The 16,259-nt window shown below is 38.7% G+C and overlaps 1 protein-coding gene across 2 annotated transcripts in view; it reads left to right on the top strand.

Annotated features, from left to right (window-relative positions):
* LOC126336788 (putative phospholipase B-like lamina ancestor) overlaps nt 1–16,010 on the top strand; it is a 125,737-nt gene extending 109,727 nt beyond the window's left edge. For both annotated transcript variants that reach the window (XM_050000822.1, XM_050000813.1), the window contains 5 exons: nt 1,406–1,506; nt 1,679–1,840; nt 10,200–10,452; nt 12,414–12,743; nt 15,380–16,010. In XM_050000822.1, the coding sequence (XP_049856779.1) occupies nt 1,406–1,506; nt 1,679–1,840; nt 10,200–10,452; nt 12,414–12,743; nt 15,380–15,907 (1,374 nt within the window). In that variant the 3' untranslated portion in view covers nt 15,908–16,010. The remainder of the gene's footprint in view (nt 1–1,405; nt 1,507–1,678; nt 1,841–10,199; nt 10,453–12,413; nt 12,744–15,379) is intronic.
* Nucleotides 16,011–16,259: the final 249 nt, after the last annotated feature.

The following is a 16,259-nucleotide window of genomic DNA, read 5'->3' as shown; positions in this document are numbered from 1 at the left end:
ACCGACTACCTCAGCTACTATGTGCCTCACATTCACGTTGCGACATCTCCCACAGGATGACAACTGCCTAAAATGTTGGCAGATATGCTCTTGATGTATGCTGGTCTCAAAGAGAAAGATTGGGATACTATACTGCCTGTTGTGACATTTGCATACAACACAGCAAAGCAAGACACTGCATGCAGGCTTCACACTGTTCTTTCTGCTCTATGATTGTAAGGCCAAAATGGTATGGAATACACTGTTCCCATTTCTTCAGATGAGACCCAAGATGATTAAATGAAACACCTGATCTGCAGGATGGAAGAAGCAAGGTAGCTCTTTCACTACAGATCCTGGATGCCTGGGAGGACTTTGATGCTCATCACATTGAAGATGATGTAATGACACAACCAGAATGTAAGGATCAGTCTGCATGACCATACAGAAGACCATTCACAATATCTAGATCCTGGGTGCTGCAGCTAGCTCCAATGAGGACTTTGGAGATCAATTCTGTTCTGGCTGTTTTAATTGTGTCCTTGTACTGTGACAAGTTCCATTAAAATTGATCAACCCAGTGGCACTGGGTAAACAATTTATTTCAAATGTGTTCTTGAACTGCCCTGGATGACTAAAATGGTGATGTTCCTGTGGAACCTCACAGAAAAAAGTATGAAATACCATTTTGAGCAGTGAAATGAAGCAAAGCAGACACCAGACGACTCAAATGAGTTCTACTCTGAAGGTGACTACCACTAATTGAATGTTTTTCATATGTACACAAATTAGTAGCAGCTGTCTCATTTTCTATCTCCTTTTTGTGTCAGAAACCAATGCATCTCAGTTTAAATCTATAATAAACTCCTTGTCTTTTGCCCATACCAAATGGTTTAATTAATTGTGATGTAAGAACACAACTTGAGGGGAAAAAGTGTAATAATAAACAGCTTCTTAGTACTGTGAGAAACCCCATTCTTTTTTTTATTGAAGTGTCTGCCTTGGAATACACAGTGTGTTCACTGAAAGATAAGTAGGAAAAGAAACAAGGTAAAACCACAGATTCATGATAATATTGATACAAAGAAGATTGTCAGTCACAGCTTCTTGTTAAGAAAGGATGAACCTTGTACAAAACTTCTCTTTTACAGTAGATTTCATGTTCATGATCATAAATTTTTCTGTTTGTGGTGGATGTAATATGGTATTTTATTTGCAGTGTTTGTTGAAATCATGACTTTTCAAAGCAATTGGAAATTTCTACTGTTTGTGGAACAGTCTGTCCTCACAAGAGGTATCTAAAGTAATCACAAGTAAAAGAAATGTCCAACTCAATGAGTAAATTTACAGTTCATCAAATTTAGCTTACACTACTATTAATTATCTAATGTTTCTGGAATACATGCTTATTACTCAATATTTTCAGGTACATTTGTTCTACTTGCAACTAGATGGCCTTGAAGTTGGATGGAGGCAAGGAGTAGAAAGAAGCAGGCTGGAATTGGATATTCCACACTTGGACTTCATGTAAGATACAGAAATAATTGCTAAATATCAGTAGAAATGAAACCACATTATTTTTTCTTCAGTTTCTGTGTTATTAAGTTCACGAAATATAAATGAAAGGTATTTTATGCTCTTGTAGCTTGTCCTCTCCAGTTCACAGAACTGAAATTAAGTACCAAACTTTGTGTTACAGTTGGATGAATGCAGTAACTGACATTATTGATCTGGAAAGGAGACACTCCAGTACTCTTGAACCTTCATTGGGGCTCTTCACTGCTGCAAATTTCTCATCCATTCTTGTGAAACATTTGCATGATACTCAAGAAATTTTCATGGCTCACAATACTGGAGGAATGTAAGAACTTATGAGTTATTTTTATGGATTATTTTGTCATACACTTCCAATAAAATAGTCTTGTTAAGAGCTATTTTGCAGCATAGGAAACATTCTTCAATTATGATTTGTATTTACTACAGACTGGATTATATTCATTTGCATGTTGCATATATATTTGCATATTTGGCTCCTTTACACTGGTTATTGCATATTTGAAGTAAAAACTAGTGATGCTGCATATTTTTGCTCTATGTTTATAATATTTTAAAAATTTAGCTTAATCTTGGTTTGATATCTCACAGAGTAACTGTGATCTGCAACTGTGTGGGATTGCTAACTGAGAAACTACTGGCTAGTCAGCTGATTACTGAACAGGACCAGGCAGACAAAGCCAATGCACCTGCTGCCTGCAGCCCTGCTTAATTCCCTCCTGTCAAACCACACACATCACTAACAATTAAATTACACAAGTTGTTAGTCACACATCCACTGTTTCAGTTTTTCTTTCTTTCTATTTGTACAGAGTTTAACGTGTTTATGTGTAGTTCGCCATGCTGCCCGGAAAAAGAAATGTTCGTTTTGTGGATAGCTGACTATCCTGGAACATTTACACATGGCAGAAATGTTTTATATTGTGGAGTTTGTGAGAAAAATTTTTCATGCAAAAAAGTTGCAAATAGACTAGTATGTCAAGACAAGTTTCTATATTAAAGGAATGCAAAAGAAAGACCCATAAAAACAAATTTTGACAGCAGCAAGTAGCATCGCTTTAACAAGGATCTAAGTGAGGCATTCATTGCAAGTAACATTCCTCTTGACAGACTTACAAACCATATCCTCAAAGATTCCCTTTGCAAATATTGCTTAAATCAAAATATATATATATATATATATATATATATATATTAAAAATAAAGATTCCAAGACTTACCAAGCGGGAAAGCGCCGGCAGACAGGCACATGAACAAAACACACAAACACACACACAAAATTACGAGCTTTCGCAACTGGCAGTTGCTTCGTCAGGAAGGAAGGAAGGAGAGGGAAAAATGAAAGGGTGTGGGTTTTAAGGGAGAGGGTAAGGAGTCATTCCAATCCCGGGAGCGGAAAGACTTCCCTTAGGGGAAAAAAAAAAAGGACAGGTGTACACTCGCACACACACACACATATCCATCCGCACATACACAGACACAAGCAGACATATTTAAAGGCAAAGAGTTAAGGGCAGAGATGTCAGTCGAGGCGCCTCGACTGACATCTCTGCCCTTAACTCTTTGCCTTTAAATATGTCTGCTTGTGTCTGTGTATGTGCGGATGGATATGTGTGTGTGTGTGCGAGTGTACACCTGTCCTTTTTTTTTTTCCCCTAAGGGAAGTCTTTCCGCTCCCGGGATTGGAATGACTCCTTACCCTCTCCCTTAAAACCCACACCCTTTCATTTTTCCCTCTCCTTCCTTCCTTCCTGACGAAGCAACTGCCAGTTGCGAAAGCTCGTAATTTTGTGTGTGTGTTTGTGTGTTTTGTTCATGTGCCTGTCTGCCGGCGCTTTCCCGCTTGGTAAGTCTTGGAATCTTTATTTTTAATATATTTTTCCCATGTGGAAGTTTCTTTCTGTTTTATATATATATATATATATATATATATATATATATATATATATATATATATATATATATATATATATATATATATATAAAATACAAACCAACAACTTACCCCCACGTGGGTAACAGATAACACCCCGGGGCCGCATCTCCAAACAGTACAAACAGCTCAGAAAGCCAAGAGCAAAAAGATGACATATAATTCCTACATGATAATCATAGAACATATGAAAATGCTCAAACTAAGACAAGAAGCTCAATGTGAGCATGTTCCCATACCCAATCAAACCTTTTGTATTACAACAAGAATATTACATTACAAATTACTAAGAGACTTAACTGGTTAATCTTACAATAAAATATCACAACAAGATAATGTAATAACCAAGAAATCACAGGTTACTCAAACCCATTAACTTAAGTGACTTAAAAGGTAACAGGCAAATCTTGAGGGCTAACACCCAAACAACTACAATAGTAATTATATTTAGAAGAATAAATATTAATTTTTTTGAAAGGGCCAAAATCTAATCAAAGTCATGGAACTAAATTATGCAAATGAGCCAAGTTCCAGTGGGCTGCTAGTGTTTGCTTACCATGGCCGTAGGTAACATTGTAGTCATTACATCAATCATGGAAGCAACAGCTTCCAGTACAAATAAGACTCAGCTTCAACCTTAATGATCAATAATACACTTGGAGGCCTAGAACATATAACACAATTAATTTCAGATCCAAATGACAAGATAAGCAGACATTGGCCAAGTTTTACTCAAAATAAATTTTAAAATATGACAAATATAGCCCTCAGATAATCTCAAATAGAGGTACCAAAAGGTAAATTTAACACTTGAGAATCGGGCTGTGTTGGCATTAGGCCCAAGTATTGCCGACCAACAACTCTAGCGACCACTGGCCGCTTAGACAATTGTGAGCCCATAAGCTCCATGAACAGCTCACTGTACATCACAACAAGTGCTCTAGTGCTCTTCTCTCTCTCTTTCTCTTTCTCTCTCTCTCTCTCTCTCTCTCTCTCCTCCCTCCCTTACTGCTACCAAATGCCTGCCCATGTGCTCAACAACACACTAAAAAAAAAAAAAAAAAAAAAAAAAAAAAAAAAAAAAAAAAAAAAAACAACAACCAAAAACTTAACTAACAGATGACCAAAGCAAGATCCAGCAACTAGACAGAGATGGATCATGCCAGTAGGCAAAGATGTAAGAAGATAGAATGAGCTGACATGGCTCAGAATCATTGTACCAAATAGATAGTTTTGTTAATGGGATGGGTGAACTTTTGCCCGAAACAATAAGTGGCAACACAGCACCCAAATTCAAATACTGCCCAGTTTCCTCAGATGATGTAGAATGTTCCTTTTCTGCTTATAAAAATGTTTTGAGTTATCAAAGACACAATCTTACTACCCAACATTTGGAATAGTGGCTGATCATTTATGTTTACAATAGCAGCTAAATGTAAAATAGTCTGTAAATGATACTTTAGTCCAACAATATTAATTAAACATTTATGTTGTTTGAAAAATTCCTGAGTTTGTGTTGTTTTTGAAATAAAATATTACAGAGTTCTTGTGCATGCCTCTTTGCTTGGGATACTTCTTGAAGTTGGACCTGTGCACATTAATTGTTTCACTCTGACTAACTCACATCACATTCGCTTGTTAGTGACAACATAGCAAAGAAGGGACAATGTTTGAAACACAGTGTGTCTCCTTTTTGCCATTTCTTAAAGACTAATCTTAAAAAGAGCCCTGTCTAACATCTACCACAAAGTATACAGATCATGAGATCATATTTCTGAATGTCCCTGTTTTTCAATGACTGGTGCTCTTCCACACAATTGATATGCACAGGTCCAACATATTGTGTGCAGTAACTACTATGGTTTTTATTATTTGGTCTTGCATATTTTGACACTTCTCATGCATATTTTGAGCACCTTTCATGTGTGTTTTCATGCATGTTTTGAGCTTTTTATGTTGCCTACAATCTGATCTCAAATTATGACAATATATATTCCAAGTCCCAGTATGTTTTGTCAGTTCCTAATATTATCTAGAGTTGCCAGTAAACAGGTATATAATAGTGTCCTTAGTTAAGCAATAAGAAATTAAAAATCAAAGGCCTATTTGTTTTGACTGTTTGTGTACTCAGAATAGAATATATTGCTCAGCTCAATTGTGTTTAAATCTCTTCATAGCCTCAGAGAAATCTTCTTTCAGAACTGTCTTGAGTTTGTCAGCCACATCTTCAACCAAGATGAAAATTGAACCCATCAAACACATTTTCAGTTTTGGGACAAAGAATTAGTCCAGATTTGACAAGCACAGTGAAAATACCAGATACCACAACTTTGATACTTCATTTTCAATAAGTAACTGCTAATATATTGCTATCAAATGAGGCAGGACAAGATGCACACCAGAAAGTAGAAATGAACTCATTGGATTCAAGCGAGCAGTTTGAATGTTTCAGAATAGAATGTATTGCTTCCTATTCCATCTGTAGGTCCATCTCAGTAGCTCTGTCAGCATGTTGATGACATTGTGGAGGACCCAAGTTTGATACGTAATGCCAAAGATTTTTCCTCAGTTGGAGGCCAACTGGGGAGCTATTTGTTGGAGAAATGGTGGCTTCATGGTCAAGAAAGCCTACAGCGACTGGAACAGCAGTCTGCTGACATCTTGCCCCTTGATAATACATCAAAATGATATCATTGCTTGATGATGAAGTAGGTTGACTGGTCCTGATTGATCAATCTGGGTTAGAACAATGATTGTACCTACGGGGTCAGATTTTTTCTAAATAATCTCAGAATTGTCTCTCTGGTGACATTACCTTTCCTGAAGTCAAACTGATAATTGATTTTCTTTCCCAGTCTTCTCTATATTATTCTTGTTAGCAACTTTGATGCATAATCTGTTAAATTGATTGTACAACAGTTTTTACACTTATCTGTCCTCACTGTCTTATGGGATTTTGTGGATCATATTTTTCTGAAAATTTGATGGTACATATTCAGACTTATAGATTCTGCTGGCCATTTTGAATAATTTGTTTGGTTCCAATTTCGCCCAGTGATTTTATGAATTCTGAAAGAATGTTATCTGTGCCACCCACATTATTTGATCACAAGTCTTCCAATGCTCTGTTAAACTTTGTAATACTAGACTTTCTGCCTTCCTTATCAACTCCAGTTTTTTGTTCTGCCGCATCATCAAACAGTTCATCCCTTCCATAAAGGCCTGCAATGTACTCTTTTCATCCATACACTCGCATCTCTGCATTTAACAGTAGAATTCCTATAGCATTCTTAATGTTAATGCCTTTGCTTTTACATTTTCCGGTCACATCGATGTGAACACCTGTCAAAAGCCTGAATACTACGTTTTGCAGCACAAGAGGTGCAGGGAGAGAGTTAGTGAGTTTCTGGGTGGTACTGACAGGGATGTGGAGCCATGCCAATTCTAGTGCCATGACCAGCTGCACTAGATTTCTCAGCTGAGAATTCATGGCATGAACAGCCCAGTTGTGGTGATCCCAGAGATTCTTAGCTTGGTTTAAATCTGGTAGGTTGGTGGCCAGGATCACATGGTGAGCTCATCCTTGTGCTGTTTGAACCATGTACATAGTCTACAAGCTGTGTGACATGTTGTGTCATCCTGCTGGTAGATACTATTATGCCGAGTAGAAACAAACTGCATCTAGGGGCGGACATGGTCCAAAAGGAGAGATGTGTGCTTGTGTCGACCCATTGTGCCTCCCAGAATGACAAGATCACCCAGGGAATGCTACAAAAACATTCCCCAGACCACAAAATTCCCCCTTCTGGCCTGCACCCTTCCGATAATTGTTACAAGGTGTTTGCTCTTATATGTTTCACGCTGTACACACAGTCAGTCATCTGTATAATGGACCATAAAATGTGATTCACATGACAAGGCCACCTGTTTCTACTCAGTGGACATCCAGGTGCAGTATTCCAGACTTCATCGCTGATGAATAACAGTCAGCATGGGTGCATGTACCAGGCACCTGCTGTGGAGGTCCATATACAGCAACATTCATTGAATAGTCATTGAGAAGACACTGTTGGTAGTCTCTTGGTAGTTGGTTGCTCAACAGTTGCACATCTACACACACCAAAAAAATTTTTTCATCACCTTGGTTCTGAGAGTTCCGGAACCTGTACAGAAAATTGGAACAGAGATCAATATAAACATCATTTCCTGCCTTTTTATTACTCATGAAAACCACACATTGCATGTTGTACCACCATACAGCGAGACCTTCAGAGGTGGTGGTCCAGATTGCTGTACACACCGATACCTCTAATACCCAGTAGCACATCCTCTTGCATTGACGCATGCATGTATTCATCGAGGCATACTATCCACATGTTCATCAAGACACTGCTGGTCCAGATTGTCTCACTTCTCAACAGCGGTTCACCATAGATCCCTCAGAGTGGTTGGTAGGTCACGTCGTCCATAAACAGCCCTTTTCAATCTATCCCAGGCATGATCAATAGAGATCATGTCTGGAGAACATGCCACTCAAGTCAAGTGATGGCATTATCCTGAAGGAAGTTATTCACAAGATGTGCATGATGGGGGCCCGAATTGTCGTCCATGAAGACGAATGCCTCACCAATATGCTGTCAACATGGTTGAACTATTGGTCGGAGGATGGCATTCATGTACTGTACAGCTGATACAGTGCCTTCCATGACCACCAGCAGTGTACGTTGGCCGCACATAATGCCACCCCAAAACATCAGGGAACCTCCATCGTGTTGCACTCGCTGGACAGTGAGTCTAAGGCATTCAGCCTGACGAGGTTGCCTCCAAACACGTCTCCGACAATTGTCTGGTTGAAGGCATATGCAACACTCATTGGTCAAGAGAACTTGATGCCAATACTTAGTGACCCATTCGGTACATTGTTGGGCCCTTTGTACCATGCTGCATGGTGTCTTAGTTGCAAAGATGGTCATTGCCATGGACGTTTGGAGTGAAGTTGCATATCATGCAGCCTACTGCGCACAGTTTGAGTCGTAACACGTCCTGTGGCCACACGGAAAGCATAATTCAACATGTGGCATTGCTGCCAGGGTTCCTCCGAGCTATAATCCGTAGGTAGCAGTCGTCCACTACAGTAGTAGCCCTTTGGTGGCCTAAGCAAGGCATGTCATCGACAGTTCCTTTCTCTCTGTATTTCCTCCATTTCCGAACAACATCGCTTTGGTTCACACTTCCCTTGTCGAGAGCCCATCCTAACACAAAGTAACAATGTGAATGTGATCGAACTGCGGTCTTGTCTGTCTAGGTATGGCTGAACTACAGACAACACGAGCCATGTACCTCCTTGCTCGTGGAACGACTGGAACTGATCGGCTGTCAGACCCCCTCCGTCTAATAGGCCCTGCTCATGCATGGTTGTTTACATGTTTGGGCGGGTTGAGTGACATCTCTATACAGTCAAAGGGGCTGTGTCTGTGATAAAATATCCACAGTCAATGTCTATCTTCAGGAGTTCTAGGATCCGGGATGATGCAAAAATTTTTGTGATGTGTGTATTTCCCTGTATACATCTCTACAGCTGTTGTTCAGCCCTGTCATCTACTTCCTACACTTCAGTTCACGCACTGCAGTTGCCTCGGTGCCAGTTTTGAATTTGGCCATTTTGCCCCGCATGGTACAATTCAACCGTAGCAGCACGTGAAAAATTTACAAACTTTGCTTGTTTGGAAATACTAACGCTCTTGGCCTGAAAGTCAATGATCATCCCCTTTTTGGATGTCAGATAAACTGCTCTATTTCCACATTATGACAGCTGCACTGTTTTGAGCACCCTCCAACATGCTTTACATGTGCTCCACTGCTAGTGCTATAACCTGCTGTCTGTTAGTGGTTATTGCACATTGATGTTGAACATAGCCAGTGGTCACATAAATGTGAATGCACCATGTAATTTCACTGAAGTTTGTTTTAACTTTTCTATATGCTGAATCATTCCTTCCAACTACCATTTCTTTTTCAATTTCTTCGTATTTCTCCTGCAGTCATTTCTCTTTGGCTCCTGTGCAATTCAGATTTATTCCATTCACTTCCTTAGTCAATACAGAAATGCATAGAAATGTAATATATATATGCCACTATACTGCTAGTGCTGTTTGTGCTCATGACAACTAATTTGAACTTAGTAAATTATTAAGATAAATTGCAATTAAGCTGTGATAGGTTTAAAATTATGTCTACTTCATGTGTAAGCATTTGATAACAGGTTAAGGAAACAGAATATTTATTTTTGCTTTTTTCTTGTATCCTGTTTGCTTTCTCTTTTGATTATTGATTCTTTTTTGAAACACTTTTGAGCATATAACCTCTTTATTTCAGTTTGGTGTCTTTGATTTTTATATTTTTTATGAAGCATTTCATTACTGTCACAATATTTTTTCCTGTTTTTCCAATTTTTTGCAGACCTTCTCCATTTTACATAATAATGTTTTGTCAGTATTTATACAATGGTGCACACAATGATTTATAGCAGTGTCTCTATATACTTTGTTCCATCTCCACAGTTCTGTCTTGAATAGAGACTCAGCTGCATTAGGTTATAATATAATAATTTTTTGTTTTGGACTGTCACAGTACCTCAACCCATTACCACATTTACATATAGCTAAAACATTATAGAGCTCTGAGCACCTTGCTCTGTAAAGAGTTGACAGTTTTGTCTGTTGATGTGTTTTAGGTACCAATCAATGCTACGACTTCTTAAGCGATATGAATTAAATTATCATGAGGCACCCGATGAAGTATCTGATGTAGTACCTGGCCAAGTGATAGAATTTTCATCTTATCCTGGCTCAATCCATTCTCAGGATGATTTTTATATAATCTCTGGTATGTCACCTCAGGGGAAGAATCATCAGCTGAAAACAGCAAGCATTCCAATCAACAACTATAACAGAGCTCTGTGGAGAAAATCTAAACCACAACAGCAGGTAAAGTAGTAAAAATATTTTTCTTCAGTGTTCATATACTTTCATATAAGTGATGTTGTTCCAGAAAGTAAACGATATTTTATTTTAAATTTTTGGTTGTGAAGGAGTAGACGCTGATTAAAAAATAATGATATGACAAATCAGTGTAATCAGATGTCATGCCAAAGTTTCAATTTTTAGAATCTTACATTTTTGTCCTTGAGCTTCCAGAGAAGAGACACGTGGCTCTGAAAAAGGAAATGAACTCCAAAAAACCTCCTTATATCACACGGTTTTAACCTGCTGAGAAGTTGTAACTTGTCAAGAAGTTTTAATCTGTCGAGAAGTTTTAACCTATCAAGAAGTTTCAACGTAACAAGAAGTTTTAACGTACCAAGTAGCTTTAACCCGTTGAGAAGTTTTAACACATCGAGGAATTTTATCATGTAGTGGAGTCTTAACCTCACAGGAAGTTTTAAAATGGTACATAGTTTGCAACAGAGCAGAAAATTCATTCTGGAAACTCATTCCAGTCTTCTTATTCAATTATTAGCTATATTGCTGTGGTAGTGTAACAGCTAGCATATCTGCCTAGTTAGCATGGAGACCTGGGGTCAAGGCCCGACTGTGGCACAAATGTAATTCATTTCATCAACTTCAATTATTATTTTCAAATAACTTATAGGAATGCAGCTGGATGACATCATTGACAATTACTCTTATTTTGACAGGAGCACACCCTGTCGTTTTTAAGGTGAAACTGCAGCAATTAAGTGTGGTGCATGGGAATTTAAAATGTCACTTTTCAGAGCAATTTCAGAAAGATAACACAAACTCTCTCTTTCTCCCCCCCCCTCTCTCCCTCCCCCCCTCTCTCTGTAAACACTAGTGTCATGAAGCAACCAAAGATGATCAACATCAGAAGTTATCCATTTTGGGGTAATTCATCATTAAGAGAAAAAGTGTTCATTGCACAAAAGTATGTAAACAGAATAATAGCTGGAGCCCACTCAAGATCATCTTGCAGACATTTATTTAAGGAACTAGGGATATTCACAGTGCCCTCACAACACGTATATTCACTTATGAAATTTGTTATCAATAACCCATTTCAATTCAAAAATAATAGCGAAGTGTATAGCTGCAACACTAGAAGAAAGGATGTTCTTCACTAATCAGGGTTAAACCTGACTTTGGCACAGAAAGCGGTGAAATATGTTCCCACAAAAATCCTTGGTTGGTCAGTTAAGCATTAAATGTCTGATAGAGAGCTAATCAGCACTTAAAAACAAACTAAAAGAATTTCTGAATGACAACTCCTTCCACTCAATACATGAAGTTTTAGATACAGCATAGTAATTGTAAAAAAAAAAGGAAAAGATTTTAATCATGCCATGAAAAGAAATCTTATGTTAAACTGACACCTCCATATGATTTTTAAATGTTGTAGTCATGATCTGTGAAACAAGTATTAATGTTATGTAATGATTCATCTCTGTATAGAAGACTTAAGAAATTGGTCCACCACAGCTGTATACAGTAGCTGATAGGCATCATTATCCATGTGCACAGCCTTGTCTCAACATCCCAAACTGCTATGCCACTCGGTTAAGTTTATGGCACCAGACTGTGCTAGTGCTGCATATCACTAATTTCATAAAAAATCAAAATAACAGGCAGGTATCAGTACCTTGCTCTCAGCATTCAATTTAAAACTAAAAATATAAAATACATAACCTGCATTACTTTACATCAGAAATCTTTGTCCTGTTGTTACTGCTTCACTAGTATATGATGAACAGATGTTCCTTTTGTATGACAGTAATTATTTTAATTCAAACATTGAAATGAAAAGTGGCTTCTGTATATTTAGTTCTATTGAGCAATGCTCAAGGCACAGTGCAGGTATGCTACATATAATGTGTTGTAGCAAATGTTTGTATGATTCTTTATTATTTTTTTAGATTGTGACTCTGTTTCAGGTTCTGTCTGGTCCAAGAGTCATGACTGCAAACAGGTTGGCACAAAATGCTCGCCAGTGGGTCCACCATTTGGCAGAGTCTAACAGTGGCACAGGCAATAGGCAATGGGTTGTGCTAGACACAGGGAAAGTGGGAAAGCCACCCCGTGAATCCAACAGGGTGCCAAGGAGGCGTCGTGGCAGTCAAAAGAGCCGCCACCAGAAGCACCACTTGCATGGTCTACTGTGTGTTGTGGAGCAGCTGCCTGGTCTCACTCGGGCTTCAGATGTCTCTCACCAACTGATTGCTGAAGGGTTTTGGGCCTCATTGAGAGGTGTACCTTACCACCAGGTAAGGAGTCTATTAAACGCTCTTATCTTTTGTGTTTATGTTATTTGCCACTACTTCCTCTCCAGCATCCCTTGCCAACTCCTTCATCTGACTATAGCATTTACATCAAAATTCCTCAGTTATTTGTGGGATTTACTCCAGTCTCTGTCTTTCTTTACAATTTGTCCTGTGCATCGTGGAAGTAATTCCCCATTATCTTAATCCATGTTTAACTGCCGTGTACCTTTTTTCTAGTTAGTGTTTCTCATATACTGTGTTACTCACCAACTCTTGTAGACAGCATCCTCATTTACTATATTGTCAGTATTTTCTGAAACATCGCATCTCAGGTGCTTACACTGTTGTACTGTTGACATACATTCTTAGGAATTTCTTTCTTAAATTAACGTGTCCCACATTCAATCCCAGCCACTGCTTAAATTGTTGAACACATCTCAGCAATGGTAGCTGATGACTTTCATTATAAGTAGTCACCATCAGTCTGCTAATGGCCTCATCAAAAGAGAGTGAGGAGTGTATAGAGATTCAGGGTACACCCACGCCCTTCAGGTAGGAAACTGCCTGTAAAGTGGAAGAATAAGCAATGATCAATGGCCTGAAGATGCAGTACGCAATGAAAACCACTGCATTAAAGATACCTGTTGTGTTCCAACATGAAATATGGCCTGTAATTGAAAAAGTATCATGATGATCTTTTCTTTTGGTGAAAGATATCAGATTAGTCTGCCATTCTGGTCTCTGGGAGGAGACTGCCAAGGGGAGGTAACCACAAGGAAGAGATTGAAGTTACTGTATATGGATTTAAAAAAATAAAGGACTCATGCAATTGGAAATTTGATTAAACAGCATACAGTTTTGATGTGTCTGGTTTTAATAGAGTCAAAAGAGTTTTTATTCCCCTGTCTTTCTCTTGCACAAATTAAGCAGCAGCCCACGCACAATGATGTCTTATGTGGAGAACATGGAAAGGTTTATAAAGAAACCCTTTACACTTCTTTGCCATCATACACCACCGAGCAAGGTGGTGCAGTGGTTAACACACTGGACTCGCATTCAAGAGGATGACGGTTCAATCCCACACCTGACCACCCTGATTCAAGTTTTGCATGATGTCCCTACACTGCTTCAGGCAAATGCGGGGATGGTTCCATTGACAGGGCACGGCCCCCTTCCTTCCTCATCCTTAATTCGATGAGACTAATGACCATGCTGTTTGATCTCTTCCCCCAAATCAATCCAATCCATCATACACCACCTCCATTTAGTGGTTCAAGGCTTCTATGAACAGCTTCCTGTGCGTAACATGTTGTAATCTCCTCTATAACTTACTCCTGCAAGGTACTGCAGGACAGTTTCTTTTTCAGTTTTGGTATCCATGCACAACTCAATCACATTTTATTTCTCCTCTCTCACTTGCAAAAAACAATTTTTGAAACTGTCATAATCTCATCATTAGTCAATTCTAGCAAAACTGAAGCACAGAAAATGCTCTGCATTTTTTTCAGAAATACAGCTACAAAATTATCTTCTTGATATTAAAACATCCTACTGTCCTTTATAATGAATAAAAATGAGAGAAGGCAACCACTTATCCACAGCTCATTGATTTCACACAGGACACACACAAGTGTACAAATGGTGTACCTAACCTTAAAACTAGTGCACCTTCATTATGGTAATTTCACACACACACACACACACACACACACACACACACACACACACACACACACACACACACACACACACACGCGCGGGCGCGCGCGCGCTTCGAATATTAGTTAAGTCTAGGTGTCACTTTCAATCTCAACCTTACCAGATAAGGTCAGATGACAATCAAGCAGGCTTACAACTGATTTTAAAGCATACAGTAACCATATATTGCAATCTCACAGAGACTCATATTATGCAAATCAAAAAAGCAAAACTAACATGCTAGCACTAATGAAATGTCGTGTGGCTAAGGCCTCCTGTCGGGTAGACCGTTCGCCTGGTGCAAGTTTTTCGATTTGACGCCACTTTGGTGACCTGCGCGTCGATGGGGATGAAATGATGGTGATTAGGACAACACAACACCCAGTCCCTGAGCGGAGAAAATCTCCGCCCTTTCCGGGAATCGAACCTGGGACCTTAGGATTGACATTCCATCACGCTGACCACTCAGCTACTGGGGCCGGACATGCTAGCACTAAAAGTACACATTAATAGTCATACCCTAAAGGATACACAGTGTGGAAAGTGAACTGGGGCCTAGCTAAATAAAAAACTAAAATGGAATCATAGTATACTCAAAAACTTATCAGGAAACTCAGTTAAGCATGTTTTTCTCTTGGAAGTATCTCTCACTGTCTTCACAAGGAAGTTGGCTTGTTTACCATATTTTCACTTCTTGTTTTCTTATGGAATTATCTTGAAGGGCAATGTGAATAAAATAAAACATGTATCCAGCAGAAATAATGAAGTTCAATGCACATAACTGCACATTTCCCTGTCAGGAAATAACATCAAACAAAATTTTACTACTAAGTAAATATTGATGGTCATATGATCCCACTACTCTCTCACTGCTACTGCTATCATTGTCGATTCTGTCAATGTAGTAATCCTTTTTTTGTAATATGTTCTTACTTTTTCAGGACATCTGTGATGCAAGTCATTGTGCCGACATGAAACAGACACTAGAACAGTCGTCACTAGCAAGGTCTTTCAAAGAAGATCAGAAGAGAGCAACAGATGTAGCAACAATAATGTATCTGATGAGAAATTATTATTACAATGACACCTTATTATCTGAAGATGAACAGTCAATGATAGCCCCAAGAGGTGACATACAACTTGATCCCAAGCTGCCACTTGGAGTGATTGATACAAAGGTTTCCATCTGGGCGCCAAATACATCTGTTCAAGTTTATGCCATTGCTGGTCCACCATTCAGTATGAATGCAAATATAACTGCAGAAAGTAATGATGAAAGCAATGATGTGCCTCAAGATGATGTTGAAAATCACAAATATCCTGTCTTTCCTTATAAATGGTCTTCTAGTTCTTTTGTGAATTTATCTCACCTGGGGCAACCAGATGTTTGGAATTTCAACATTTTTGTCTCAGAATGGTCCTGGCACCAACATGGAAATTATACAGTTGCCCCTGAGAAGCCAGATTAAAGAGTGTCTTTCTAATATCTTTTTTTGTCTTTTTGTGATTATTCTAAAAATCTGTCTTCCATTATTACTGAATAAAACTGAATTTTTTACAACTCTGAAGAAAGTCTTTTATTTTGGATTCCATAACAAACATTTAGTTGTTTCTGTAGTAACACATGCAAATAAGTACATGTAGCAAGAATGATATTTTCAAGTTTTCTACCATCTGAGCTACCCAAGCACAACCCACAACCCATCCTCACAACTTCAATTCTGCCAGTATCTCGTCTCCTGCTTCCAAATTTCACAGAAGCTCTCTTGCAGACCTTGCAGTACTAGCACCCCTGACATGTCTGCAGGAGAGCTTCTGTGA

Source organism: Schistocerca gregaria, chromosome 1 (assembly GCF_023897955.1).
Source record: "Schistocerca gregaria isolate iqSchGreg1 chromosome 1, iqSchGreg1.2, whole genome shotgun sequence".
Classification (NCBI taxonomy): Eukaryota; Metazoa; Arthropoda; class Insecta; order Orthoptera; family Acrididae; genus Schistocerca; species Schistocerca gregaria.
Note: the sequence above shows the minus strand (reverse complement) of the source record. Positions and strands in the feature narration are given on the sequence as shown.